The sequence below is a fragment of the Chiloscyllium plagiosum genome, chromosome 18, assembly GCF_004010195.1.
Source record: "Chiloscyllium plagiosum isolate BGI_BamShark_2017 chromosome 18, ASM401019v2, whole genome shotgun sequence".
NCBI classification, from domain to species: domain Eukaryota; kingdom Metazoa; phylum Chordata; class Chondrichthyes; order Orectolobiformes; family Hemiscylliidae; genus Chiloscyllium; species Chiloscyllium plagiosum.
This window is the reverse complement of record NC_057727.1, coordinates 7,080,095-7,108,073: the sequence shown is the minus strand read 5'-3', so window position 1 is coordinate 7,108,073 and position 27,979 is coordinate 7,080,095. Positions and strand designations below refer to the sequence as shown.

At 45.5% G+C, this 27,979-nt stretch overlaps 1 protein-coding gene across 1 annotated transcript in view; it reads left to right on the top strand.

Annotated features, from left to right (window-relative positions):
- The window catches only part of LOC122559237 (collagen alpha-1(VII) chain-like), a 262,907-nt gene that overhangs the window by 142,835 nt on the left and 92,093 nt on the right, over positions 1–27,979 (top strand). The window contains exons 55-62 of the mRNA XM_043708618.1: positions 1,997–2,032; positions 5,085–5,120; positions 7,212–7,316; positions 10,662–10,730; positions 13,345–13,380; positions 17,075–17,110; positions 19,335–19,373; positions 23,004–23,039. Coding sequence (XP_043564553.1) covers positions 1,997–2,032; positions 5,085–5,120; positions 7,212–7,316; positions 10,662–10,730; positions 13,345–13,380; positions 17,075–17,110; positions 19,335–19,373; positions 23,004–23,039 — 393 coding nt within the window. The remainder of the gene's footprint in view (positions 1–1,996; positions 2,033–5,084; positions 5,121–7,211; positions 7,317–10,661; positions 10,731–13,344; positions 13,381–17,074; positions 17,111–19,334; positions 19,374–23,003; positions 23,040–27,979) is intronic.

Below are 27,979 nucleotides of genomic sequence, written 5' to 3'. Positions count from 1 at the left end.
GTCTCTTTGTTCAGTAACACTCCTTAGGACCTTAACATTAAGTGTGTATGACCTGCTAAGATTTGCAGCACCTCGCATTTATCTGAATTAAACTCCATCTGTCACTTCTCAGCCCATTGGCCCATCTGGTCCAGATCCTGTTGTAATCTGAGGTAACCCTCTTCGCTGTCCACTACACCTCCAATTTTGGTGTCATCTGCAAACTTATTAACTGTACCTCTTATGCTCGTATCCAAATCATTTATGTAAATGACAAAATGTAGAGGACCCAGCACCGATCCTTGTGGCACTCCACTGGTCACAGGCCTCCAGTCTGAAAAACAACCCTCCACCATCACCCTCTGTCTTCTGCCTTTGAGCCAGTTCTGTGTCCAGAACTGTATGCAGTTCAAGATGGTGGCTCATCACCAGCTTCTCAAGGGTAGTGAGGGATGGGCGACAACAGCGGGCCCACTTTGACACCCACAGCCTTGGATGAGTTTAAAAAAAACTGCAGGCCATTTGTCACATTGTACCTCTGCCAAAAAAAATTTCAGCCAGGCCTCTCTTTTCACGTCACCCAACAGGATTTTCCAAATCCAACTCCCTCAGGAAGAAACTGAGGCCTCCACCACTCCCAGGCCTTAGCTTACCTGTCTCAGGCCAGGCTATCACAAGGAGAGCAGAGCCTGAGCAATTCTCCCAAATAGGGTGGCACAGTGGTTAACACTGCTTCCTCACAGAGCCAGGAACCTGGATTCTGTTCTCGCCTTGGATGACTGTAGATTTTGCATGTTCTCCTTGTGTCTGCGTGGGTTTCCTCCCAGTGCTCTGGTTCCCTCCCACAGTCCAAAGATGTGCAGATCATAGATTCATAGCGATGCACAGCACGGAAACAGACCCTTTGGTCCAACTTGTCCATGCCGACCAGATATCCTGAACTAATCCAGTCATATTTGCCAGCACTTGGCCCATTAGCCTCTAAACCCTTTCTTTTATGTAACCATCCAGACGCCTTTTAAATGCTGTAATTGTACCAGCCTCCACCACTTCCTCTGGCAGCTCTTTCCATATACGTACCACCCTCTGTGTGAAAAAGTTGCCCCTTAGGTCCCTTTTAAATCTTTGCCCTCTCACCCTGAACCTATGCCCTCTAGTTCTGGACTTCACCACCTCAAGGAAAAGATCTGATCTTTTAATCCTATCCATGACCCTCATGATTTTATAAACCTCTATCAGGTTACCCCTGATGCTGCAGGTAAATTGGCTGTATTAACTTGTCCTGTAGTGTCCAGGGATATGCAGGTTAGGTGGGTTAGCCATGGGAAATGCAGGGTTACAGGGATAGAGTAGGGGGTGGGTCTGGGTGGGATGCTGTACGGACGGTCGATGTGGATGGGCCAAATGACCTGCTTCCACACTGCAGGGATTCTGTGGCTCTCTACTGCCCTCCATGAGATTCTGACCCAGCCAGTGACAGGAACCAATAAAAATAAACACATCGTTTCAAGTGGAAATAAAGATCCAGTAGCACTGTTTTTTCTTAATAAAAGAGAATGCGTGCATTTCCCAAGTGCTCTTGAGCCAATGTTTATTGCTCAACCCATTTTACCAACAACTCATCATTCTCACATCTCTGTGGGATCTTCCTGTGCGCTAGTTGGCTGCCCTAGGTTACAATAACAGCAACACGGCAGAAGAACATGGTTGGCTATAAAGTGCTTTGGGATGTCCTGAAGCCTGACAGAAACCTCCTCCTTGTGATTCTTTCTCCCACTTTTCTGTTTTGTCATTTTGGGAGCACAAAGGTATAGAATGGATTACAGACCCCAACATGAGGCCCAGCCAGATCCGACTTCACTTCCTCCTGCTGTTGCTCGTATGGAGAGAAAGCAGAAGTACGATACTGACTTGCACAATCAGACATGGTCGTGCAGAGTGGGTAGTGCAGGCTCGCAGGGTCGAATGGCCCACATACTTTCTACATTTCTGTGTTAATCTTTCTGCTTTTCCCTAGGGAGAGAACGGGATTTCAGGAGAGGATGGAAAAAAGGTAGGCGGGACGAGGAATTGGTTGACTCTATTTCGAACCAAGGGCAGACATTCCAGATATGGGCCTTCTACCCGAGCACTCCCCCCTCAGAAAATTCCTCACTCATTTCCCAAAATCCCTCTTCCCCCTTCCCAAAATCGCGTTTCACCCCCTTCCCAAAACCTCTCTCCCCTTCCCAAAATCCGTGTTCCCTCCTTCCCAAAATCTCTCTCCCCCTCCCAAAATCCCTTTTAGCCTTTCCCAAACATTCCTTCACTCCCTTCCCAAAATCCCTCTGCCCCCTTCCCAAACATTTCACATCTTTTATTTGTGCCCCCCTGCACTGAGTCACACCCTGACGCGGTGTGGGGAGGGGGAGCTTGTCTGTGGCAATAATTCCTGGAATGATGGTGGAGCTTGAAGCAGTGAGACCCACTGGGTTGTTGCTGAACCAGACAGGCGTGATAAGGAGCTTCTGAAATTGTTAAAGAATTCAAGTCTACCTAGAGCTCCTCCGGCCCAGTACTCTCTCAGTTTGGAATCACAGGAATGTCAGCGCTACAGTCAAGAAAGCACAACAACGTCCCTCCTTCCTCAGGAGCCTAAGGAAATTCAGCATGTCCACAGGGACTCTTACCATTTTTTCCCCATGCACCGTAGAAAGCATCCTCTCTGGGTGCCTCACAGCTTGGTTTGGCAATTGCTCTTCTCAGGAGCACAGGAATCTACAGAGAATCGTGAACACAGGTCAGTCCATCTCACAAACCAGCCTTGCATCCAATGACTCCATCTACACTTCCCAGTGCCTCGGCAATGCAACCAACATCATCAAAAACCCCTCCCACCCTGGGTATATTCTCTGCCATTGGGCGGAAGATATAAAAGTTTGTATGCACATACAAGTCGATTCAAGAACAACTTCTTCCCTGCTGTTACCAGACTTCTGAATGAAGCTGTGAAATTTTAAATGTTACTGTTGATCTCGCTCTGTGTGCACCTTCTCTGCAGCTGCAACATTGCATTCCTTGCTCTGTTTTATTACCCTAATGCACTTTGTATGATATGATCTGTCTGCACTGCACGCAAAGCAAATTTTTTCACTGTACCTAGGCACACATGACAATAATAAATCACATCAAATCAAATGAGAAATTGTTACAGCACTGAAAAAGGCCATTCAGCCCATTGTGGTGGCTCCTCCTCTTCAAATGAGCATCTCACATTGTTCCATTCCCTGCCTTCTCTCTTTAGCCCTGCACACCCTTCCTTCACCAACAACCATCTAATCCCCTTTTTCAGTGCCTCGTTTGAACCTTCTTCAGCCACACTGTCAGGTAGTGCATTCCAGAACATAACCCTTCACTGCGTTAAAAGTTTCTCATCATATCACTTTTGCTTCCTCCATTAATTGCTTTTACTCTGTGCCTTCTCATTCTCACTCCCTTCATGACTGGGAACAGCTTCACCTTATTTACACTGTCCAGCCCGCTAATGATTTTGAAAACATCAATCACATCTCCTCTCAGCCTCCTTGTCTCCAAGGAAAACTGTTCCAACTTCTTCAATCTGTCTTCAGAATTGGAATTCCTAATCCCTGGAACCATTCTCATAAGCCACTTCTGCACTTGCTCCAGTAGATTTGCATCCTTTCTAAAATGCATTGGGTGGCATGGTGGCTCACTGCTGCCTCAGAGCGCCATGGATCCGGGTTCCTCCAGGTGCTCCAGTTTCTTCCCACAGTCCAAAGATGTGCAGGTTAGGTGGATTGGCCATGCTCAATTCCCCCATGGTGTTCAGGGATGTGTAGGTTCGGTGCATTAGTCAGGGGCAAACATGGAGTAATAGGGTAGAGGAATGGGTCTGGATGGCTTACTCTTCGGAGGGTAGGTGTGGACTCGTTGGGACAAATGGCCTATTTCCACACCGTAGGGATTCTGTGATTCAGAACTGTATGCAGTACTCCAGCTGAGTCTATACAAGTTCAACATTACCTTGTTGCTCTTGTAGTCTACGCTCCTATGAATAAAACATGGATTACTTGCTTAACTGCTCTCAACCTGTTACCTTTAATGACTTATGCACATATGCACCCAGGTCACTACCTGCACCCTCTTCAGAGTGAAACACTTTATGGTATATTGCCTAGTTATGTTCATTGTGGAGTCTTTGTGGATGTGCTGCATTTCCTTAGCCTCATGAGGAAGTAGGGACATTGTTGTGCTTTCGTAACTGTCATGTCAGCATATCTGTGATTCCAAAATGTATCAACTCAGGGGAGGCAGTGCCAGGTGGTATTATCATTAGACTCTTAATTCAGGTAATGGTCTCGGGATCTGGGTTTGAATGCAGCCATGGTAGATGGTGGAATTTGAGTTCAATGTTTTAAAAAACCTGCAGTTCAGAGTCTATGAAACCATCGTCAAAAAAGCCATCTGGTTCACTGACATCTTTTTGGGAAGGAAACTGCCATCCTGACCTGGTCTGGCTCCATGTGACTCCAGACCCACAGCAATGTGGATAGATTCCTAACTACCCTCTGGGCCAATTAGGGTTGAGCAATAAATGCTGGCCCAGCCAGCAACATTCGCATCCCGTGAATGAATAGAAATTGATTGCAGCGTCTCCCCACCCCCAGATTCCTGGGGGTAATTAGGGACGGACAATAAATTCTGGATGGGCCAGGAACAATCATCATTCCTTAATCCAATAAAAATAAAAAAAAGGTGAGGAGGAAAAGAAAGTGGAATCTCCAATTTTGACCATATTGATACCAATTCTCATAAATGGTGGGAAATAATTGTTGCCCAACTTAGTGCAGTATTTATCTCGGGATGTGAGTAAGGTTTAGTCTAACACTGATTTAAAAAACACTGGAACAGTGCAAGGACAGCTGAAATCATCTGTGGTGGCTTCTTATAATGGCGGTTAGTTGGAGTGTGGGTAATGAAATTCCTGCTGCCATTGTAGGAGATAGAACTTAGGCTGTGCTCAGCGAAGGTAAGTTACCTAGCCGCTGCGGAGTTGCCGTTTATTTATTTATTAATAACCTGTTGTGTTCAATTTATGTTTTTAGGGTGAGAAAGGTGATCCAGGAAACCCTGCAAGAGATGTACGTATTTGTCATTGCTTCGTCCAGCATGAGCCAATAGCTTGGGTTACTTGGCTTATTGTCAATGTTAACCATTTAAAAATGTCATTGTTTCTCCTATAAAACTCAAAGGCAGCCCAGAATGTACCCACGATATTATGCCACATGTAACAAGAATTTAACTTCTTCCATGCCACTAAATCATTGAGGAGTTGGTGGCAATGGAAGAGGAATCAGGGTATAATTTACCACCTGCACTGACTCTTCTGTCACGGCATGGTGGCTCAGTAGTTAGCACTGCTGCTTCACAGCACCAGGGACCCCAGTTCAGTTCTACCCTCGGATGACTGTATGTGTGGAGTTTGCACGTTCTTCCCATGTCTGCAGGGGTTTCCTCTGGGTGCTCTGGTTTCTTCTCACAGTCCAAAGTTGTGCAGGTTAGGTAGATTGACCATGAGAATTTGCTCAGAGTGTTCAAGGATGTATAGGTTAGGTGGATTAGCCATGGAAATGCAGAGGATAGGGTAGTTGGTGGTGAGTTTGGGTGGGATACTCTTTTTGGAGAGCCAGTGTGGACTTGTTGGGCCAAATGGCCTGTTTCAATGGTGTAAGGATCCTATATGATTGTGATATTTATATTATCTGTGAACAACCACAATCATTGATGATCCAGCCATTTATCTCCCTTGAGTCAAGAGATTTTTTTTCCTGAATAAATGTTCTGAATGAATTAGATCACTAGCTTTCACTTATAGTTACCAGACCTAACGTACTTGCCCTCTTTGAAGTAACAATGTTGCACTCACCTCTATACCGTGATGCAGCATGGAAGGAATAGGGCCTTGCTACAAAATGGTGGCATCTATACCTCTAGTTCAGACGGGCGAAATTTAAGTCCCACTGGCCCTGGAGGTGTATCATAACACTCTTTCAGAGGTTATTGTGATATTGTGTACTCGGGACCAAGACTCACCCCTCCCCCCCCAACAAGGGGAAGCAAACTCCACACATACAGTCATCCGAGGGTAGAACTGAACTGGGGTCCCTGGTGCTGTGAAGCAGCAGTGCTAACTACTGAGCCACCATGCCGTGACAGAAAAGTCAGTGCAGGTGGTAAATTATACCCCGATTCCTCTTCCATTTCCATTGCTGTTAAATCTCCCAACAATCCTATATGTTTCAATAAATTCTCCGAAACTCCAAGGGCTCCAGACTAAACATCTTCTCATTACACAGTCCCTCCATACGTGACATCAACCGAATGAGCAATCTCTGGATTGCCTCCAATGCCATTATATCTTAGCTTAGATAAGGACCCAAAACGGGGAGAAGGCGGGTAAGTGGAGTTGAAGAGCCCATCAGCCATGATTGAATGGCGGAGTGGACCCGATGGGTCAAATGGCCTTACTTCCGCTCCTATGTCTTATGGTCTTATGGTCAAAACTGTTCAGTCTTCCAGCTGTGACCTGATCAGTGCCTTATATAGTTAGAGCAAGACTTTCCTTTTTTATACTCCATTTCCTTTTAAATGAAGGACAACATTAAATTTCCTTTCCCTATTACTGGCTGAACATGAAATATGAGCTTTTTATTATTCATACTCTGTCTCACAACAGTAGGACCCTCAAATCCCTCTGTTCTACAGCTTTCTGCAGTCTTTCCCCATTTAAATAATATTCACCTTTTCTATTCTTCTTGAAGAAGGGTTATACCCAAAACATTGACTTCTCCACCTCCTGATGCGGCCTGCTTGCTGTGTTCTTCCAACCTCCTGCCTGTCTACCCTTCCTTTCTTCCTGCCAATGTGCATCACCTCACATTTTCCCACATTATTTGCCATCTACCGGGTTTTTGTCTATTTACCTGACCTGGCCATAATTTCCTGATCCTGACTCATTGTTTATGTGCTGAAAAATGTGTTGCTGGAAAAGCACAGCAGGTCAGGCAGCATCCAAGGAGCAGGAGAATCGATGTTTCGGGCATAAGCAATTCTCCTGCTCCTTGGATGCTGCCTGACCTGCTGCGCTTTTCCAGCAACACATTTTTCAGCTCTGATCTCCAGCATCTGCAGTCCTCACTTTCTCCTCATTGTTTATGTGATAATCCATCTAGGGTTATGATGGTGCTAAAGGTGTGCGTGGAGACCCTGGGCTGCCAGGACTCATTGGCCCACCTGGGCTTCCAGGTGTGATCGGACTTCCAGGACCTCCTGGGCAGGTATGTGATACTCCACACGGATACAGCACAGAAACAAACCCTTTGGTCCAACTCATCCATGCCAAGCAGATATCTTAAATTAGTCTAATCCCATTTGCTAGTATTTGGCCAAATTCTTCCAAACCCTTCCTATTCATATATCCATCCAGATGCCTTTTAAATGTTGTAATTGTACCAGCCTCCACCACTTCCTTTGGCAGCTCATTCCATACCTCACCATCCTCTGCTTTAAAAAGTTACCCCTTAGGTCCCTTTTTTTTTCTTCCCATCTCACCTTCAACCTATGCCCTCTAGTTTTGGACTCCCCTAACTGGGGGAAAAGATCTTGTCTATTTACCCTGTCCATGCTCCTCATGATTTTATAAACCTCTATAAAGTCAACCCTTCAGCCTCTGACGCTCCAGCAGTCTATTCAGCCCTTCCCTGTAGCTCAAATCCTCCAATACCGGCAACATACTTGTAAATCTTTCCTGCTCCCTTTCAAATTTGACATCTTTCCTATAGGAGGGAGGCCAGAATTGCACGCAGTATTCCAAAAGTGGCCTAACCAATGTCCTGTACAGCTGCAACATGACCTCCCAACTCCTATACTCAATACATTGACCAATAAGGGCAAGCATACCAAACCCTTCTTCACCACCCTGTCTGTCTGTGACCCCACCTTACAGGAATTATGAACTTGCACCCCTCGGTTTCCTTGTTCAGCAACACTTTCTAGGACCCTGACTTTAAATCCTGCCCTGATTGGTCTTTCCAAATGCAGCACCTCACGTTTTTTCTAAATTAAATTCATCTGCAACTCCTTGATTATTCTGATCAAGGTCCTGTTGTTTGTTGAAATAATCTTCCTCATTGTCCGCTACACCACCAAGTTTGGTCTCATCTGCAAACTTACTAAACGTATCTCATATCCATATCATATTCATATCCAAATCATTTATATAAATGACAAAAAACAGAGAACTCAGCACCGAAACTTGCAACGCACTGTCAGTCACAGGCCTCCAGTCCGAAAAGCAACTCTCCACCACCACCCTCTGTGTCCTACCTTCAAGCCAAATTTATATCCAAATGGTTAGCTCTCCCTAGATTCCATGTTATCTAAACTTGCTAACCAGCCTGTCATGTGGAACCTTGTAGAATGTCTTGCTGCAGTCCATGTAGACAACATCCACCGCTCTGCCCTCATCAACCTTCTTTGTCACGTCTTCAGAAAACTCAATCAAGTTCATGAGACATGATTTCCCACGCACAAAGCCATGCTGACTATCCCCATTCAGTCTTTGCCTTTCCAAATACACGTAAATCCTGCCCCTCAGAATCCCCTCCAACAACTTGCCCACCACTGACGTCAGGCTCACCAGTCGACAGTTCCCTTGCTATTCCTTACCACCTTAAATAATAGCACCACCTTAACGACCCTCAGTTTTCTGGAACTTCACCTGGGGCTATCAGTGATACAAATATCTCAGCAAGGACCCCAGCAATCACTTCCCTAGCTTCCCACAGAGTTCTGGGATACACATGAACAGGTCCTGGGGATTTAACCACCTTTGTGTTTTCAGACATCCAGTACCACCTCTTCTGTAATATGGACACTTTTCAAGGTATCATTATTTATTTCCCCAAGTTCTCCAGCTTCCGTACCCTTCTCCACAGTAAACACTGATGTGAAATACTCGTTTAGGATCTCACCCAACTCCTGCAGTTCCACACATAGGTAGCCTCGTTGATTTTTAAGGGGGCCCTGTACTCTCCCTAGTTACCCTTTTGCCCTTAATGTGTTTGTGGAATCCCTGTTTTCCAAAGCTGCCTCATGTCCCCTTTGCCCTCCTGATTTCCCTCTTGAGTATATTCCCACTGCCCTCATACTCCTCAAGGGTTTCACTCGATCCCAGCTGTCCACACCTGCGTTTTGCCTCCTTTTTCTTGACCAATGCCTCAATTTCTTTCATCATCCAGCATTCCCTACACCTACTGGCCTTGCCCTTCACACTAACAGGAACATACTGCCTCAAGACTCTCATTATCTCATTTTGGAAAGCCCGCCCACTTTTCAACCATTCCTTTACCTGCAAATAGCCTCTCCCAATCAGCTTTTGAAAGTTCTTGCCTAATACCATCAAAATTGGCCTTCCTCCAATTTAGAACTCTAACTTTTAGATCAGGTCTATGTTTTTCCATCACAATTTTAAAACTAATAGGATTGTGATCATTTCCTGTCCCACTGACACTTCAGTCACTTGCCCTGCCTTATTTCCCAAGAGAATATCAAGTTTTGCTCCTTCTCTAGTAGGTTCAATAACATACTGAATAAGAAGATTTTCTTGTACACACTCCAGAAATTCCTCTCCATCCAAGCCCTTAACACTTTGGCGGTCCCAGTCTATATTTGGAAAGTTAAAAGCCACTACCATTAAAACTCTCACATATTCTTACCTGAGATCTTTTTACAAATTTGCTTCTCAATTTCCAGCTGAGTACTGGGTGGCCTAAAGTACAATCCCAATAAGGTCCTCATCCCTTTCTCATTTCTCAGTTCCACCCAGATAACTACATTGGACACACTCCCAGGAATACCCTCCCTCAGTCCTTATCTCTTATGAAAAACATCACTCACCCTCATCTCTTGCCCCCCCCTTTCTATACTTCCTATTGCACCTGTACCCTGATAGGGTTAGAGTTATGGACCAGACCAGACCCTTCTCACCTTTAACGTATTGTAAGGACACAGCCTAGATGCTCACTTTTATACTTATTTAAAGGCAATTTAATTGGTCCACCATGTGGTTTTAATCAAAACACACTTTAATCTTACAACACAGTTAAAATACATAAAAAGGAATTGGCGTAACTTTAATTTTGTTGAAATTGTGTATTATTTAACCACTAATCATCATCTGTTCCAATAAAGGCAGCAAACATACCCTTTGGTAAAAATGTAATTCAGCAAAACAATTACAATTCACATGCGCTGTCTTTCTCTGGAAATGCAACAATCTGCCCCTGTTTGATTTTGAAGAGATTGTCTGAGATTTCACTCTAGCTGCTGGGGACATAGCTCCAACAGTTAGCAGAAACCTTGTCACTAACTGAAAACAAAACTAAAAGCCTTCCTGGGTCTGTGTGTATCCTGAGCCTGCCTACTTGTGATTCCAACTATATCTAAAGAAGACAGCACTGAGGTAACATCTCTCTGTAAGAGAAACAGCACAGAACACATCTCTCTTAAAGGCAAAGTGCTGTTACAAAGAGGAAGAGAAAGCTGAATGGTGAACATGCACTTATTTGTGTTTCAGAAACATGCAAACCCCCTCACTTCACTTATTTGTCGTAAATTTGCAGGTCATATTTTTCAAAGGGCTTGACTCATCCTCCCCAATAGCAGGACCGCAAGGGCCTTCAGGAACTCCGGTAAGATGGCAAGATAATGGTTACTTTAAAGCACAATCAAATGTCAATTCAAGAAGGGGCAGTAGACGCCAGCTCCAATTAGATGAAGAAATTTGAGGCAAAAATGTGACCTCCATTTAAATCAAATAAGTAAACATGGTTAAGCATCTTCTTGAGTGGAATAGGGGGAGTTCTATGTTGCATTTTGTCCATATTGCATTACACAACATAACTCAGAACATTCTAGAAAAAGATGCTTTGCAGTAAGGACTCTACTGTGCGACATTATGCTGTCTTATAATTTGATCCAGTGTTGAGCAGAATTGCTTTGACCTGGAACAGCACATTATCTTTCACTGTCTGGCATAGCTTTACAACACTGCAGTGTTCTGTAAGGCTTCATGAACAGCCAAGTCAGAGCATGCCTTACAATATTCATAGTCAGTACAAAGCCATGATATACTGTCACTGATCCAGCTCCACTAACATTCAAGAACAAAGTTAAAAAACACAACACACCAGGTTATAGTCCAACAGGTTTATTTTGAAGCACTAGCTTTTGGAGCACCGCACAACCATCTGATGAAGGAGCAGCACTCCAAACGCTGTTGGACTATAACCTGATGTTGTGTGATTTTTAACTTTGTACACCCTAGTCCAACTCCGGTGTCTCCAAATCATTCAAGAACAAATCAGTGTAATGTTTCTAATAGTTGAAACCACATCCAGGATTTGAGGGAGTGTTTTCTGCAGCTCATAGGTTGAGGAATTTTTATTTATTTTATTAATTTGAGAGATGTAGGCATCGCTGACTGGTCAGCATTTCATTGCCTGTCCCTAGCGTGTAATATATATTCAACAAGACGATGGTGAAGTGAACGTTTAGTGTGTTTCCAGACCCATGCAATTCTCTGCAGATCATATTCCAGATCAAAATAATGAGCAAACTATTGGTTTCCTGACGGCTGACACCAGCTCAATGTAGGTCGCACTGTGCAAGGGAACCTCCATGCAGAGGACCAAAGGAACTAACATCTCGTACCACTATTACTCTGCACCCATGTGTGAAATTGTATTTGTACTTGTTCATCATGAAGTGGGAAAGTCTGCTGTGATGGTGCTTCCACATGACTTTGTGTTGCTTTGAGATGTGGTGCATGATGGACAGGGAATAGTAGCTAGGGAACAGGAGAAGGAACAAGACTATTAAATCTAGGGGCCTAGGTTCAAATCCCAGTGAGGCAGAGTCTGAAAGCTAAGAGTTGAATGATAACTGTGAATTTGTTGTCAACTCTTTGTGGACAAAACCCATCTGGGTCATTAACGTCCTTGTGGATGGAAATTTGCCATCCTTATGTATTCTGGTCCGCATGTGATTCCAGACCCACAACCAGTGTTGGTTAACTATGAGGTGCCCTCTGGGCAATTAGGGAGGGGCTGCAAATGTTGGCCTAGCCAGTGACACTGTCATCTGTAAATGAATGAAAAAGAAACGTAATGGAAATAATTACGGTTAACTTGAAAACCTGTACTCACTATTGAAGCTGCAGCACTAAAGTGAATTCAGTTCACGATGTTTCGTGTGATCTTCATGGTGAATTCCATGCAGATTAGAGTCCCTGCCAGATCCCAAATTGAGGTGTTAGTCCATGTCTGCAGTGGTTCAGTTAGTAGCACACTTATCCCTGAGACAAAGGCGAGTAGATTTAGATTCCACTTAAGCTCAAAAATCAGTGTTGGTTAGCTATGATCTATTAGAGATAATTGCTGGAGAAACTCAGAAGATTGGGTGGAATTTGCAGAGAGAGGAACAAAGTTGATGTTTTCGGTCCTCTATGACTCGTGGAAATGCTATTTTTTTTTCAATTAGATGTTCAACCAAGGCCCCAATTGCCCTCACGTTTGGATGCAAAATGATCCCATGAAACAATTTTGAGGAAGAGGGATGAAGTTATCCCTGGTGTCCTGACCAATATTTATCCTTTAATCAGCATCGCAAAATCAGGTTCCCTGGATGCTTTAATCAGCATCGCAACATCAGGTTCCCTGGATGCTATCACAATACTGTTCGTGGGAACTTGATGTGTGTGAATTGGCTGCACTGTTTCCTACATTACAACAACAGTTGCACTTCCCAAAAAAGTACTTTATTGGATGTAGGGCATCCTGGGACATTTGCAGTCGTGAAAGATGCTATAGAAATGTTTTCAATTGCTGTCAAATCAACCTGAGAGGGTTTACTTGTGTTAGATAAATGGGGAGATTTGAATCTTCTAAGGAAGTGTTTTAATGTTTTTGAAAACATCATAATCAGCAGCAGGTTGTGATGTCTGAACACTGACAGGAGCCTGTGGGGTTTGATCCTCAGACCATGATCTGAGTGAGTGCATGATCTGTTATGTAGGTAGAGGTGAGAGAGTGCCACTTTGTCTGAGACCTTTGCATCAGGTTTGATATCTGTTCAAGGAACACATTAATGAGGAAAAGGATGAGTTAGCAAAACCTTCACTTCCCTTCCTTCATTTGTAAAGCTGGAGTGTCTCAGCTCCTCATAATCGTGAGTGGGAATTTCAGAACGTGATTGAGACTTCAGTAATGTTGTTTTTAAATGCATCGTTTTGTTTGTTTTCCACAGGGAGTACCAGGTATCCCAGGAGCCTCAGGGCAACGGGTAAATTCTTTACATTCTCGTCCTACCAATGAGCCTGGATGTAACTAAGTGGGAGAGTGAGTGGTGAGGAGGATGCTGGGAGGGTTCAGGTTGAGTGTATGGCAGATGCCCTACAGCTTGAGTAAATGTGAAGTTATACACTTCAGTGCGAGAGATCAAGAGTATTGTTTAAATGGTGACATACTGGGAAAGTAGATGCACAAAGGGATCTGGGTGTCCTTGTACACCAGTCAGTGAAAGCAAACAGCCAAGAGCAGCAAGGAATCAGGAAGACAAATGGCATATTGGCCTTCATTGCAGGAGGATTTGAAACCAGAAGTTGGGATGTCTTACCATAGGAGAAAGTGAGGACAGCAGATGCTGGAGATCAGAGTCGAGAGTGTGGTGCTGGAAAAGCACAGCAGGTCAGGCAGCATCCGAGGAGCAGGGGAATCAATGTATTGGGCATAAGCCCTTCATCGCAGTTACATAGGGCCTTGGTGAGACTATAGCTGGTGTATTTGTTTGGGAACAGTTTTATTTTATGTAGAATCCCTACAGTGTAGAAATAGGCCCTTCGGCCCAATAAGTCCACACTGACCCTCCAAAATGTAACCCACCCATTCACATTCCCCTACCCTATATTTATTCCTGACCAATGCACCTAATCTACACATCCCTGAACACTATGGGCAATTTAGCATGGCCAGTTCACCTAACCTGCACATCTTTGGATTGTGGGAGGAAACCGGAGCACCCGGAGGAAATCCACACAGACACGGGAAGAATATGCAAATTCCATACAGTCACCCAATGGTGGAATTGAACCCTGGTTCCTGGCGCTGTGAAGCAGCAATGCTAACCACTGGGCCACCTACCGAAGAGAGAGTATACTTGCCAATGAAGAAATGCATTGGAGATTCACTCAGGTAATACCAGGGGTGACAGGACTGTCCTCAGAGGGGTGATTGGTTTGACTGGGCCAGTATTCACAAGAGTTTAACAGAATGAGAGGGGATCTGATTGAGGTATCTATGGCTAGACAGACTAGATGGAGAGAGAATTATTTCCCCGTGGTTTGAGGGGTCCAGAACTAAAGGGTCATGGTCTCAGGATACAAAGTAGGACTGAAGTGAGGAAACATTTCTTCACTCAGAGGATGGTCAGCCTGTGGAATTCATGACCACAGAAGGCTCTGGAGGCTAGGTCACTGAGTTTGTATTCAAGAAAAAAGATTGGCAATGTCTCAGACAGCAATGCTGTCAGGGGGCATGGAGAGAAGTGGGAACATGATGTTGAGATAGAGGAAGAGCAGTGATCACGTCGAATTGAATAGCAAACTTGAAGGGCCAAATAGCCACCTTCTGCCCCTGACATGGACAGGAACTAGGTTGACTGGCAGGAAATAGAGAGTTGGAATAATGCGTAAGTACTCAAATTGTCAGTGGTGTCCCGCAGGGATCTGTGTTGGGGAATCAATTATTCATGAACAACTTGGGTAAAAGATCAAATATCCAAATTTGCTGGCAACACAAAATTATGCAGCATTGTAGACAGGGTGATGAGAGCATAAAATCACAAGAGGATATTGATAGTTTAGGCGAACAGCCAAAGCTGTAGTGGATGGATTTGAATGTAAGCAAGTGTACGGTTATCCACTTTGGACCAAAAAAGGATAGATCAGGGTACTTTCTAGATGGCATGAGGTTAAATACAGTGGATGTTTAAAGAGACTTGGGGGTTCAGGTGTGTGTATCTTTAAAATGCCATGAGCAGGCTCAGAAATTAATCAAGAAGGCTAACGGACTGCTGGCGTTTATATCGAGAACCAGAGGACAGGATGCTGAAGGCATGCTGCAGTCATCCAAGAGGCAAAAGTGAGGACTGCAGATGCTGGAGATTAGAGTCGAGACAATGTGCAGAGGATCTTGGAGTCCATGTACATAAATCCCTGGAAGTTGCCACCCAGGTTGATAGTGCTGTTAAGAAGGCATACGGTGTGTTAGGTTACATTCGTAGATGGATTGAGTTCTGGAGCTGCAATATCATGCTGTAACTATATACGACCCAAGTGTGGCCACACTTGGAATATTGTGTACAGTTCTGGTTGCCCCATTACAGGAAGGATGTGGAAGCATTGGAAAAGGTGCAGAGGAGATTTACCAGGATGTTGCCTGGTCTGGAGGGAGGGTCTTATGAGGAAAGGCTGAGAGACTTGGGTCTGTTCTCCTTGGAAAGAAGAGGGCTAAGGGGGGATTTGATAGTGACATACAAGATGATCAGAGGATTAGATAGGGTAGACAGTGAAAGTCTTTTTCCTAGGATGATGACGTCAGCTTGCATGAGGGGGCATAGCTGCACATTGAGGGGTGATAGATTTAAGACAGATGTCAGAGGCAGGTTCTTTACTCAGAGAGTGGTAAGGGCGAGGAATGCCCTACCTGCTAATGTAGTCAACTCAGCCAATGTAGTCAACTCAGCCACATTAGGGTCATTTAAACAGTCCTCGGATAAGCATATGAATGATGATGGGATAGTGTAGGGCGATGTGCTTAGATTAGCGCACAGGTCGGCACAACATCGAGGGCCAAAGGGCCTGTTTTGAGCTGTATTGTTCTATGTTCTAGAGTGTGGTGCTGGAAAAGCACAGCAGGTCAGGCAGCATCCAAGGAGTAGGAGAATCAATGTTTTGGGCATAAGCCCTTCATCAGGAATGATGAAGGGCTTTTACCCAGAAAGTCGACTCTCCTGCTGTGCTTTTCCAGCACCACACTCTCGACTGCAGTCATCCAAGACCTTGGTTAGACCCCACTTAGAGTACTGTGAGCAGATCAGGGCAGCACACCTTAAGAAGGGTAGATTAGCCTTGGAGGGAGTACAGTATAGGTTTATAAGATTGAACCTGGACTTTAGGGGTTAAGTTATGAGGAGCGATTATACAAATTAGTCCAGTTTTCTCTAAGATTTAGAAGATCAAGGGGTGATCTGATCCAAGTCTTTAGGATATTAACAGGAAAGAATTGGGCGGGTTGGCAATGACACAGCATGGAAGTTTCATTATTGGGCGGCACGGTGGCACAGTGGTTAGCACTGTCGCCTCACAGCGCCAGAGACCCAGGTTCAATTCCTGTCTCAGGCAACTGTCTGTGTGGAGTTTGCACATTTTCCTGGTTTCCTCCCACAGTCCAAAAATGTGCAGGTTAGGTGAATTGGCCATGCTAAATTGCCCTGTAGTGTTAGGTGAAGGGGTAAATGTAGGGGAATGGGTCTGGCTGGGTTACTCTTCGGAGAGTCGGTGTGGACTTGTTGGGCCGAAGGATGTGTTTCCACACTGTAAGTAAGTAAGTAATGTCTGAAATAAATAAAAACTGGTTGGGGATTCTAGAAGTAGGGGCATGGACTGAGAATTAGGGCCATACTGCTCAGGAGAGATGTTAGGAAGCACTTCAATACACAAAGGGTGGGAGAGGTTCAGCACTCTCTTCCTCAATGGAAGTTGATGCTCGATCAGTTGCTAATTTTAAATCTGAGATCGATACATTTTTGATAAGCAAAGGAATTAAGGAGTATGAGCCAAAGGCAGGAATATGGAGGTAGACCACAGATCAGCCACGATTTCATTGAATGGCAGAATAGGCTTGAAGGGCTGAATAGCCTCCTCCTGTTCCTGTGTTCATTTGATTGTCTTACTCAAATATGTCTCTTGTATTTGCAGGGAGAGAAGGGAGACATGGGTACCAAAGGTCAGAAGGTAAGTAGCTAAAGCTCTCTAATGGAGCATATGTGTGTGCATTAAATGTTGGGTGAGTTTGGCCATCTACATTTGCAAAGTGGGAAGACAGGACCTTATTTTGGATGTAGTGTAACCATAATTTCAGAAGCATTAAAGGGTGCTGTATGTTATAATATGATGTGATGCTTGGGAACCATTCACTGTTGGTTTGTGGTTGGGTAGATTACTGCCACCAATCATCCTTCTTGTGCCTGTTCTGTGGGAGAGAACAGACCTCAGCAATCTCAGTAGAAGATGCTCTTAGCTTCAATAACAAGATGAGGTTTAATACATAACTAAATACACACAAATTGCTCAGGCACGTTAAATATTCGCTAGACTAATGACAAAACCATTGCCAATTGTTGTAAAGCCCCTTAATAACCTGAAGGGAAGGAAACTGCCAGCCTTACCTGGTCTGGCCTACACGTGACTCCAGACCCACGGCAAAGTGGTTGACTCGTAACTGCCCTCTGAAATGGCCCAGAAAGCCACTCAGTTCAAGGGCATTTAGGAACAAGCAGCAAGTGGCAACATTGCCAGCGATACCCACATCCCATGCAAGAATAAATGAACATTACTGACAAGATGTAGGTAAGATATGTCTGCCTCTGTCAGGAGACCGTACTAGGGCCTAACTGATTTCAAAAGCTCTTATCCCCACCTAATGGTTGCGTTGTATATCAAACTGGGAGGGCTGTGATGGTGTCCATACCTCTGAGCTAGGAGGGCTGGGTTCTAGTCCCAAAGTGTGTCATAACGTGTCCGAACAGACTGGTCATAAAGTATTGATATCGGACTGAGTGGGGCTTCATTGTGGCCCGTAACCCTTTCATGACCATTACCTTTTTACAGATGTTTATGGATATGGGAGCTCTCTTGGCTTTGAGCCTAGTCCCAGTTCAGTGAAATGTGTGTGTAATCCAACCCAACAGAACTGAGGAGTTTTTAAATTGTATACATGGGTTTGGGTATTGCTGGCTAGGCCCAGTATTTATTGCCCATCCCTAATTGACAGAGGGCAGTTAAGAATCGACCACATTTAATGACTGGAGTCACATACAGGTCAGACCAGGTTAGGACAGCTGATTTCCTTCCCTAAAAGACCTCTGTAAACCAGATGGGATTTTTTTTTAATAAATGACACTCATCAGTGACTGCCATTGGGTTGGGTTTTTATTCCAGCTTTTTAAAAATTGGATTCAAATTTCCCCATGTGCCATGGTGAAATACGAGGCCTCATCCTCAAAGCGAGAGGCTGGGGTTCTGGATTTCTACTCCATCAACATTACCACCACCTTGTCGAAACGCTGCACTGGCATAAGTGCCAGTTTTCGGGTGAGATGAGGCGAATGTTTAAAAGGGCAGAGATAAGAGGAACATTTTCTCTCAGACTGTGGTATGACTTTGGAACTCCCTGCTTTAGACGTTGGTGGGAGGTGGGGTGGAAGTAGGTTCATATTTTTTAAGATAGAGGTTGATAGGTTTTAGTGAGGCAGAAAATCGAAGGGTATTCGGAGGGGTGGAGAGTTCTAAATGGGAATTAGATTCCCTGCAGTGTGGAAACAGCCCCTTCGGCCCAACAAGTCCACACCGACCCTCCGAAGAGTAACCCACCCAGACCCATTTCCCTCTGAATGATGCACCGAACACTGTGGGCAATTTAGCATGGTCAACCCACCTGGCCTACACATCTTTGGACTGTGGGAGGAAACTGGAGCACCTGGAGGAAACCCACGCAGACACGGGGAGAATGTGCAAACTCCACACAGACAGTCGCCCGAGGCTGGAATCGAACCTGGGACCCTGGCAGGTTCTTATTAGATAGCAGAACAGGCTTGAGAGGCCAAATGGCCTGGTCCTGGTCCTGCTCCTTTTCATGTGTTCAGATGTTTACCATCAGTTGGAGGTTAAAATATCCCATGACCACTAAATCGATATCACAGCCAATATTTATCCGTCACAAAAAAAATCATAAAATGTGGATCACATGATCATGCTCCCATTGCTGTTAGTGGGGTCCTGCTGTTCACAATTTGGCTACCAAATTTCCCATATTATCACAACAAATACACCTCAGTAATCCTGGCACGGGAAAAAAAAAATCTAGATTGCAGTTGTGTGTGATTGTTATTAATCTGAAGAAACGTATTGAAACTTTGTGAAGAATTTCCCAGTCATTTTTTGTTTGTTTTTATGACAGGGTGAACGTGGTTTGGAAGGGGAGCCAGGGACAGCTGCTGTAAGTACAGAATGCTTCAAACGTTGTTTCAATCTTTGTTTACTGTGATATAGGCAGAGACAGGAAGAGCACTGACTGATCACAACGGTGGCCCTGCCGTCCATGTTCATCCAGGAATCAGATTGCTGGAGCGACGTGTATTTTTATGTTGGATGTTGGAGCCCCTCAGATAAGCATGGTCGACGCTCCAATATTTTCTCCCTCTCAGACATGTGTCCAGGAATCTCTCTCACTCCTACTACTCGGCCAATAGTACACGCTGGAATGATTTGCAAGTTGATCCACAACCTTTTTGAGAATTTGAATTAGAATCCCTACAGTGTAGAAACAAGCCATTCAGCCCAACACGTCCACACCGAACCTCCGAAGAGTAACCCAACCGAACCCATACCCTATTATCCTATATTGACCCCTGATTAATGCACCTAACCTACATATCCCTGAACACTATGGTCTCGTTATGGACAAACGTCCCTTGGACTTCATGTTCAGGAGTGGGATTTCGAGCCTTGAACTTTTGGCTCAGAGGCAGGGACGTGACCTATTGCGCCGTGAGACCTCAGTGTGTCCACTACACCCCGAGATCATCGTTATACTTCTTTTGATATTCTTTGATAGTGCCATTCTTGAGAGTTTGGATAAAACAACTGGTTATTGTTATAGGTTGTACTAAGTACAGCAGTAGATGCTCCAAATCCATGCAAACCCTCAACTCAAAGGCAAACACAAATACAGTGACACCATATCCTCTGGCTTATGTGTCAGAGTTAGGTGTGGGACAGTGCGGATGGGGGGGTGGATAGACAGCAATTGGCAGCTTAGCTTGAGGGAGAGTTGACACCAAGATGGGAGAAGCCAATGAGCCGAAGTGAGAGAATGCTCTCATGGGGCACGCAACATTGGTATGGGCAGAATGGCCTCTTTTTGGTCTTCAGATTCTGTGTCAGTTTTCGAGCTGTACCACTTTGTGGAATCTTTGACAACATCCAATGGCAGATGGACCTTGTTCTCAAAGAAAGATCATGTCCTCCCAAGTACTGTGTGTCAGATAATGGGAACACACGCGCTGATGGTGTAATGATGTAACTCTGACATCAGCAGTCACATGCCATTGGGATTGAGAATGGGGCGACAGTAGGAGACAGCTGGAATCCAAAGGTCAGAGTTCTCAGTGTCAGATTAGAAGGAAGAGTTTGTCTGAACTCCTGAGAGAGAGACAGTAATCACTCTTGGATCAGGCAGAAGCATAGATACAGCTGATTCAGAGTTAGGATTACTCTGTGAACAGAGTCTCTACAGTGTGGACCACTCCATCAATGCAGTCTCTGCAGTGCGGACCAGCCTGTCAGTGCAGTCTCTACAGTGCGGACCAGCCTATCAGTGCAGTCTCTACAGTGCGGACCAGCCTGTCAATGCAGCCTCTACAGTGCGGACCAGCCTATCAGTGCAGTCTCTACAGTGCGGACCAGCCTGTCAGTGCAGTCTCTACAGTGTGGACCAGTCTGTCAATGCAGTCCCTGCAGTGCGGACCAGCCTATCAGTGCAGTCTCTACAGTGTTGACCAGCCTGTCAGTGCAGTCTCTACAGCGCAGGCCAGTCTATCAGTGCAGACCAGCCTGTCAGTGCAGTCTCTACAGCGCAGGCCAGCCTGTCAGTGCAGTCTCTGCAGTGCGAACCAGCCTGTCAGTGCAGTCTCTACAGTGCGGACCAGCCTATCAGTGCAGTCTCTGCAGTGCAGGCCAGTCTATCAGTGCAGTCTTTACAGTGCGGACCAGCCTATCAGTGCAGTCTCTACAGTGCGAACCAGCCTGTCAGTGCAGTCTCTACAGTGCAGGCCAGCCTATCAGTGCAGTCTCTACAATGTGGACCAGCCTGTCAGTGCAGTCTCTACAGTGCAGGCCAGCCTATCAGTGCAGTCTCTGCAGTGCGGACCAGTCTGAGAGTGCAGTCTATACAGAACCAAACCCAACCCCATGGTAGGTTGCATCCACAAGGAGCTAACACCACAAGATTGTATCCCTGTTGTCAGTACAAACCATGGAGATAGTATCAATAACTGAGTGGCTAATGTGCTGTGCAGTCTTCATTCTAAGCTAATTTAATTGTATTAAGATTTATTAGTTACGGCTAATGACTCAGACTGGATTACTTTATTCTGATTTCCTGAGGTAAGGAGAGAGTGACAGCCCTTGACCAACAAGGCCGCATTTGATCAAGTGTGGCATCAAGGAGGTGAAAGTGAGGGCTGCATATGTTGGAGATTAGAGTCAAGAGTGTGGTGCTGGAAAATCACAGCAGGTCAAGCAGCATCCAAAGAGCAGGAGAATCGACGTTTCGGGCAAAGAAGGGCTTTTGTCCAAAATGTCGATTCTCCTACCCCTGTGGCATGAAGGAGCCCTGGCAAAACTGGAATAGTGGTTATCAAGGGGTAATCTCTCTACTGTCCTCTGCTAGGAAGATGGTTGTGGTTGTTGGAGGTCAGCCATCTCAGGGCCAGGACATCTCTGCAGGAGTTTCTCAGGGTACTGTCCTGGGTCCAACCATCTCCAGCTGCTTCATCAATGACATTCCCTCCACTATAAGCTCAGAAGTGAGGATGTCGCCAATGATTGCACAATGTCCAGCAACATTCACAACTCTTCAGATACTGAAGCAATCCATGTTCAAATGCAGCAAGATCTGAACAATATCCAGTCTTGGGCTGACAAGTGGCAAGTAACGTCCACACCACACAAATGCCAGGCAATGACCAGCCCCAATTAGAGACAATATCACTGCCTCTTGATATTCAGTGGAGTTGCCATCACTGAATTCCCCACTTTCCACAACTTTGGGTTACTACTGAAATTCACCTGGACTCACCACAAAAACACAAGAGTGGGTCAGAGGCTAGGAAAGCTGCAGTGAGTAACTCACCTCCTGACTCCCCAAAGCCTGTTCATCATTTACAGGCACAAATCAGGAGTGTGATGGAATACCCCCCACTTGCCTAGATGGGTGCAGCCCCAACAACACTCAAGGACACCATCCAGGACAGAGCAGCCTGCCTGATTGGCACCACATCCACAAGCATCTACTCCCTCCACCATCGATGCTCAGTAGCAGCAGTGTGTACTATCTACAAGATGGCCTGTAGAAATTCACTAAAGATCCTCAGACAGCACTTTCCAATCCCACGACCACTTCCATCTAGATGGACAAGGACACTAGATACATGGAATCCTTCAAGTTCCCTTCCATGCCACCCACCATCCTGACTTGGAAATGTATCAGTGTCGCTGGGTCAAAATCCTGGAGTTCCCTCCTTCATGATATTGTGGGTCAACCCACAGCAGGTGGACTGCAGCCGTTCAAGAAGGTAGCTCACCCCCACCTTCTCAAGGGGCAACTAGGGACGGGCAATATCAACCCTGGCTGGTCAGCAGCACCCATGATCCATGGATGAATTTAAAAAATTTAGGGAAGGTATGGAGAATCTGTTGGTAAGGGATCTCCATCTGTCACTCTCCTCCTAGGCCGTCTTCCTTCGGAGTTATCACCATTCCCAAGGTGTTCATCTTCAAGCAGTTCCCACCCCTTTGTCAGGTTGCCTGTTGAAGGATCATAAACTCACTTTGTTCCTCTTTGCAGAATGTCGAAGACGCTCTATCAAAATTCGGGCTTAAGGTAAACGACAGCAAATTAACTGCAGCGTTTAGTTTAATTTAATTATGTTTACTACTGCTCCTCACTTTTCAATTGGTGCACCCACTCATTCCTCACAACATTAGATTAGATTCTCTACAATGTGGAAACAGGCCCTTCGGCCCAACCAGTCCACACTGACCCTCCGAAGAGTAACCCATCCAGACCCATTTCCCTCTGACTAATGCACCTAACACTATGGGCAATTTAGCATGGCCATTCACCTGACCTGCACATCTTTGGATTGTGGGAGGAAACCGGAGAAAACCCGGAGGAAACCCACGCAGACACAGGGAGAATGTGCAAACTCCACACAGGCAGTCACCTGAGGCTGGAATCAAACCTGGGATCCTGCTGCTGTGAGGCTGCTGTGCTAACCACTGAGCCACTGTGCTGCCCCAATCATGCTGCAATGTTTCCCTCTTCTTCAGTTTGCTTCATTCTCCCTTAAGCTTCCCCCTCTGACTTCCTCAAGGCTGTCCCCTTTCCATTGCATTTGACTTTATCACCTTTTTGGGGGATTTGTTCATTTTGTTTCTTACTAATTGCTCCCTTTTGCAGACTAACAGAGCTCATACAACATTACTGAGTGTCGTTTTGTAGTTTGATGAATCAAATTTTTGTTTTTGCGTCTGTGTAGCAGCACTGAGTGGGTGGGGAGGGTCAGAAGTGAGTGTCGAACTGAAGATTAATTTTGATAAATCTACAGTCAAAAATAATGGTGAAGATTTGTTGGATTTCTGAATGAAATGATGGCTACCTCACGGGAACTCACATTGAAATTGGAATGCCATCCACAGGCTTTCAAAAGTTATTTCTTGGGAATGGGCACCATTGGAAGGACCAGTCTTTGTTGCCCATCCCTCGTTACCCTTGAACCAAGTGTGCTTTGGGCCAAATCAGAGTCAGCCATGTTGCTGTGGGCCTGGAGTCACATGGAGGCCAGGTCAGGTAAGGGCAGCAGATTTCCTTCCCTAGGCAACATTGGTGAACCAGATGGAATTGTACAACAATCGCTGATGGTTGTCATGGTCATTACTGAGTCTGGTTTTAAAATCCACGTTATATCAGTTAATTTTAATGAGTCTTTCCAGTTACTTTTGCACGCTAGATGCTGTCATTGAATGCAAGCTGAGGCTAGCCCCTTGAATCTTCTCCACCAATTGATAAAAGCAGGGGTGATCTAACTCTGACCTCAACTCACTTCCCCACCTGTCCCAGACGCTGTTAATCAAGACCCAATGGTGGAATCTGAATCACCTTTTCTTTTAGGATAACTAGCCCGCTTCCATTGCCACTACATCATTGTCTCCCTCTAAATCCCAGCAATGATGGACAATCATCAACTGGCTCCATCTGAGATTATTCTGTCTTTAAATCAGGGGGCATTCTTGGAGAAGTCACAAACACAGATCTTCCTTGATGTGGGTCAAAGAGTGTCGCAGTGGGAAAGCACAGCCAGTCAGCCAGCATCCGAGGAGCAGGAGAGTCGACGTTTTAGGCATAAGCCCTCCATCAGGAATTCCTGATGTGCTTGCTGTGCTTTTCCATCACCACCCTTTTTGACTCTGATCTCCAGCATCCACAGTCCTCACTTTCTCCCCTCGCTTGTTGTGGCTTGGAGCAAAGAAAACACGTTCGGAGTGACCTTGGTAACACGTGGCAGGAAGGAAGTGCATAGCTTATGTAATACTCTCTGTGCTGTGGATAATATTGGAATATTTTATGAACACCAAGCTTAAAGCAAGCTAAAATAGAAACCACTGACTATTTCCAACGACAGTCCCCAAAGTCATGAGCTGACCTGTTACCAAGATAACGAAGGAGGTTGCTAAAATTCCTGAAGACTCAATGAAGCTGGAAACTGCTCAGGCGGTTGGTGGCCCCTCGATGCTACAAGGGAATTGGTGTTCAGGTCTTCTTCCATTCCTGAGGGGGGGACAGCTGGTAACTGACTGAGATGAAAACTGTTGTTGCTTCTTCTGAAGTCAGTTATTGTAGAGTCACTGTAGTGAGGCAGAGAGGACAGGATGAGTGGCTGCAAACATGGAGCCCACAGCAACTAATGAGTATAAGGACAGAACCACTCCAATCCTTCCACCCCCAACCTTTCCAGCTCCCATTTCCTGAACTCTTGACCCTGATTGAAGAGTGATGACCTGAATTTCGGAACCAAATTATGTTCCTTGTCCATTCTGAGGAAGGGCCACTCAGCTGAAATCAGTAAACTCTGATTTCTCTTCACAGATGTTGCCAGACCTGCTGAGCTTTTCCAGCAATTTCTTGTTTTGTTCTTGTATTAGATTAGATTATGTACAGTGTGGAAACAGGCCCTTCGGCCCAACAAGTCCACACCGACCCCCTGAAGCGTAACCCACCCATATCCCTACATTTACCCCTTATCTAACACTGGCCAATTCACCTGACCTGCACATCTTTGGACTGTGGGAGGAAACCGGAGCACCCAGAGGAAACCCACACAGACCCGGGGAGAATTTGCAAACTCCACACAGTCAGTTGCCTGAGGCAGGAATTGAACCCGGGTCTCTGGCGCTGTGAGGCAGCAGTGCTAACCACTGTATTGTTTGTCCTTAGTTAGTTTAATTTGCGCCCATGTTGTATCACGTTGTTTTCAGTCGAGATTCTCTCCCTTTCACACCCATTCTACATCTCCTTTTCTCAATCACCACCATTAACGAACCCTTTTATCTTTTGCACTGAGCCTGCCCATCATCTGCCCCATCTCTCCTCCTCCGCATCCCTCAAAAGTACGTACAAGAAACATTTTCCGACACCTTCCAGTTCTGAAGAAGAGTCAGACAGGACTCATAGCATGGACTCTTGTTTCTGCTTCCACAGATTCTGCCGAAGCCCTGTCTCCGCTCTCCTCACCTCAGTCGGACTGCCTTCCCTTCCCAGTCTACAGACAGGCAGGAGGCTGGAGGAACACAGCAAGCCAGGCAGCATCAGGAGAATGAGGAACACAGCAAGGCAGGCAGTATCGGGAGGATGAGGAACACAGCAAGCCAGGCAGCATCAGGAGGATGAGGAACACAGCAAGGCAGGCAGTATCAGGAGGATGAGGAACACAGCAAGGCAGGAGCATCAGGAGGATGAGGAACACAGCAAGGCAGGCAGTATCAGGAGGATGAGGAACACAGCAAGGCAGGCAGCATCAGGAGGATGAGGAACACAGCAAGCCAGGCTGTGTTGGTGGAGGTGGAGAAGTCGAGTTTTCAAGTGTAACCCCTCTTCAGGCCCCAAAACGTCGACCTCTACACCTCCTGATGCTGCCTGCCTTGCTGTGTTCCCCCAGCCTCCTGATACTGCCTGCCTTGCTGTGTTCCTCTCCCTCCAGATACTGCCTGCCTTGCTGTGTTCCCCCAGCTCCTGATGCTGCCTGCCTTGCTGTGTTCCTCTCCCTCCTGATGCTGCCTGCCTTGCTTTGTTGCCCCAGCCTCCTGATGCTGCCTGCCTTGCTGTGTTCCCCCAGCCTCCTGATGGTCTACTTTGGATTCCAGCACCTGCAGTTCTTTTGTCTTTCTCTTCTCAGTCTGGTGGTTAGACACACCATTGTTCTCCCATTCTCACATTAGCCTGAACTTACAGGTCATTCTGCTATATGCTGAATAAACTCAGTGAATGTTTGAGATATTTTTTGTCAAAGTCTCAGACATTGGAGTAAACACAGTGTCATCTCCACGTCGAACTGCTACTGCCTTCAATACCAATGGATTGTATTTGTAGTACTGTCATAGATGGGCTCTGATATTAGGGGCTCTCTATTCAGTTGGAAATAGAGGATTATGTTGCACTCTGCAATTTTAATATGTAACAGTTACGATATCGTAGAAGAAAAGTCTGTGGTGCGTAAAGGGAATCAACATATTCAGTCAAAAGCATAAACCAAAGGAGGTGAAGGCAATTTGGTCCACCAACACTGCTCCACTGTTCAAAGAAATCATAGCAGCTCTGATAATCCTCAAGTTCACCTTCTTGACGTTTCCCCGTAACCCTTGATTTCCGTACTGATTCAAAATCTGTCTCTCTCAGCCTTGAGTATACTTAATGTCCCAGCCTTGACAGCTCTCTGTGGTGAAGAACTCCGGTAAACAGTCTCGCCATTTGGTGGTACTAAAGTCGAGTGGTATTGGCTATTTTCCCTGGAGTGGCGGGGGCTGAGGGGTGACGTTGTAGAGGTTTATAAAGTCATGAGGGGCATGGATAGGGTGAAGAGCCGAGGTATTTTTCTCTGGGGTGGTGGAGTCCAAACCTAGAGGGCATAGGTTTAAGGTGAGAGGGGAAAGGGTGTACTGGCACTGGAGGGGTGCAGAGGAGGTTCACTAGGTTAATTCTAGAGATGAGGGGGTTGGCTTATGGGGAGCCACTGAGTAGACTGGGATTATATTCATTGGAATTCAGAAGAATGAGGGGGGATCTTATAGAAACATACAAAATTATGAAGGGAATAGATAAGATAGAAGTAGAGAGGATGTTTCCACTGGCAGGTGAAACTAGGAAAAGAGGGCACAGCTTCAAGATTAGAGGAAGCAGATTTAGGACTGAATTGAGAAGGAACTTCTTCACCCAGAGGGTTGTTAATCGATGGAATTCCTTGCCCAGTGACGTAGTTGACGCTACTTCAGTAAAGCTAAGATAGTTATTATTTTGAATAATAAAGGAATTAAGAGGGTAGGTAAGTGGAGCTGAGTCCATGAAAAGATCAGCCGTGATCTTATTGAATGGCGGAGCAGACTTGAAAGGTCAGACGGCCTACTCCTGCTCCTGGTTCTTATTTTCTTGTGTAAAAGAAATCTAAGGGGCAACCTTTTCAAACAGAGGGTAGTGTGTATATGGAATGAATGGCCGAAGGAAGTTCCAAAAGTTCATAGGCTTAGGGTGAGAAGGGAAAGATATAAAAG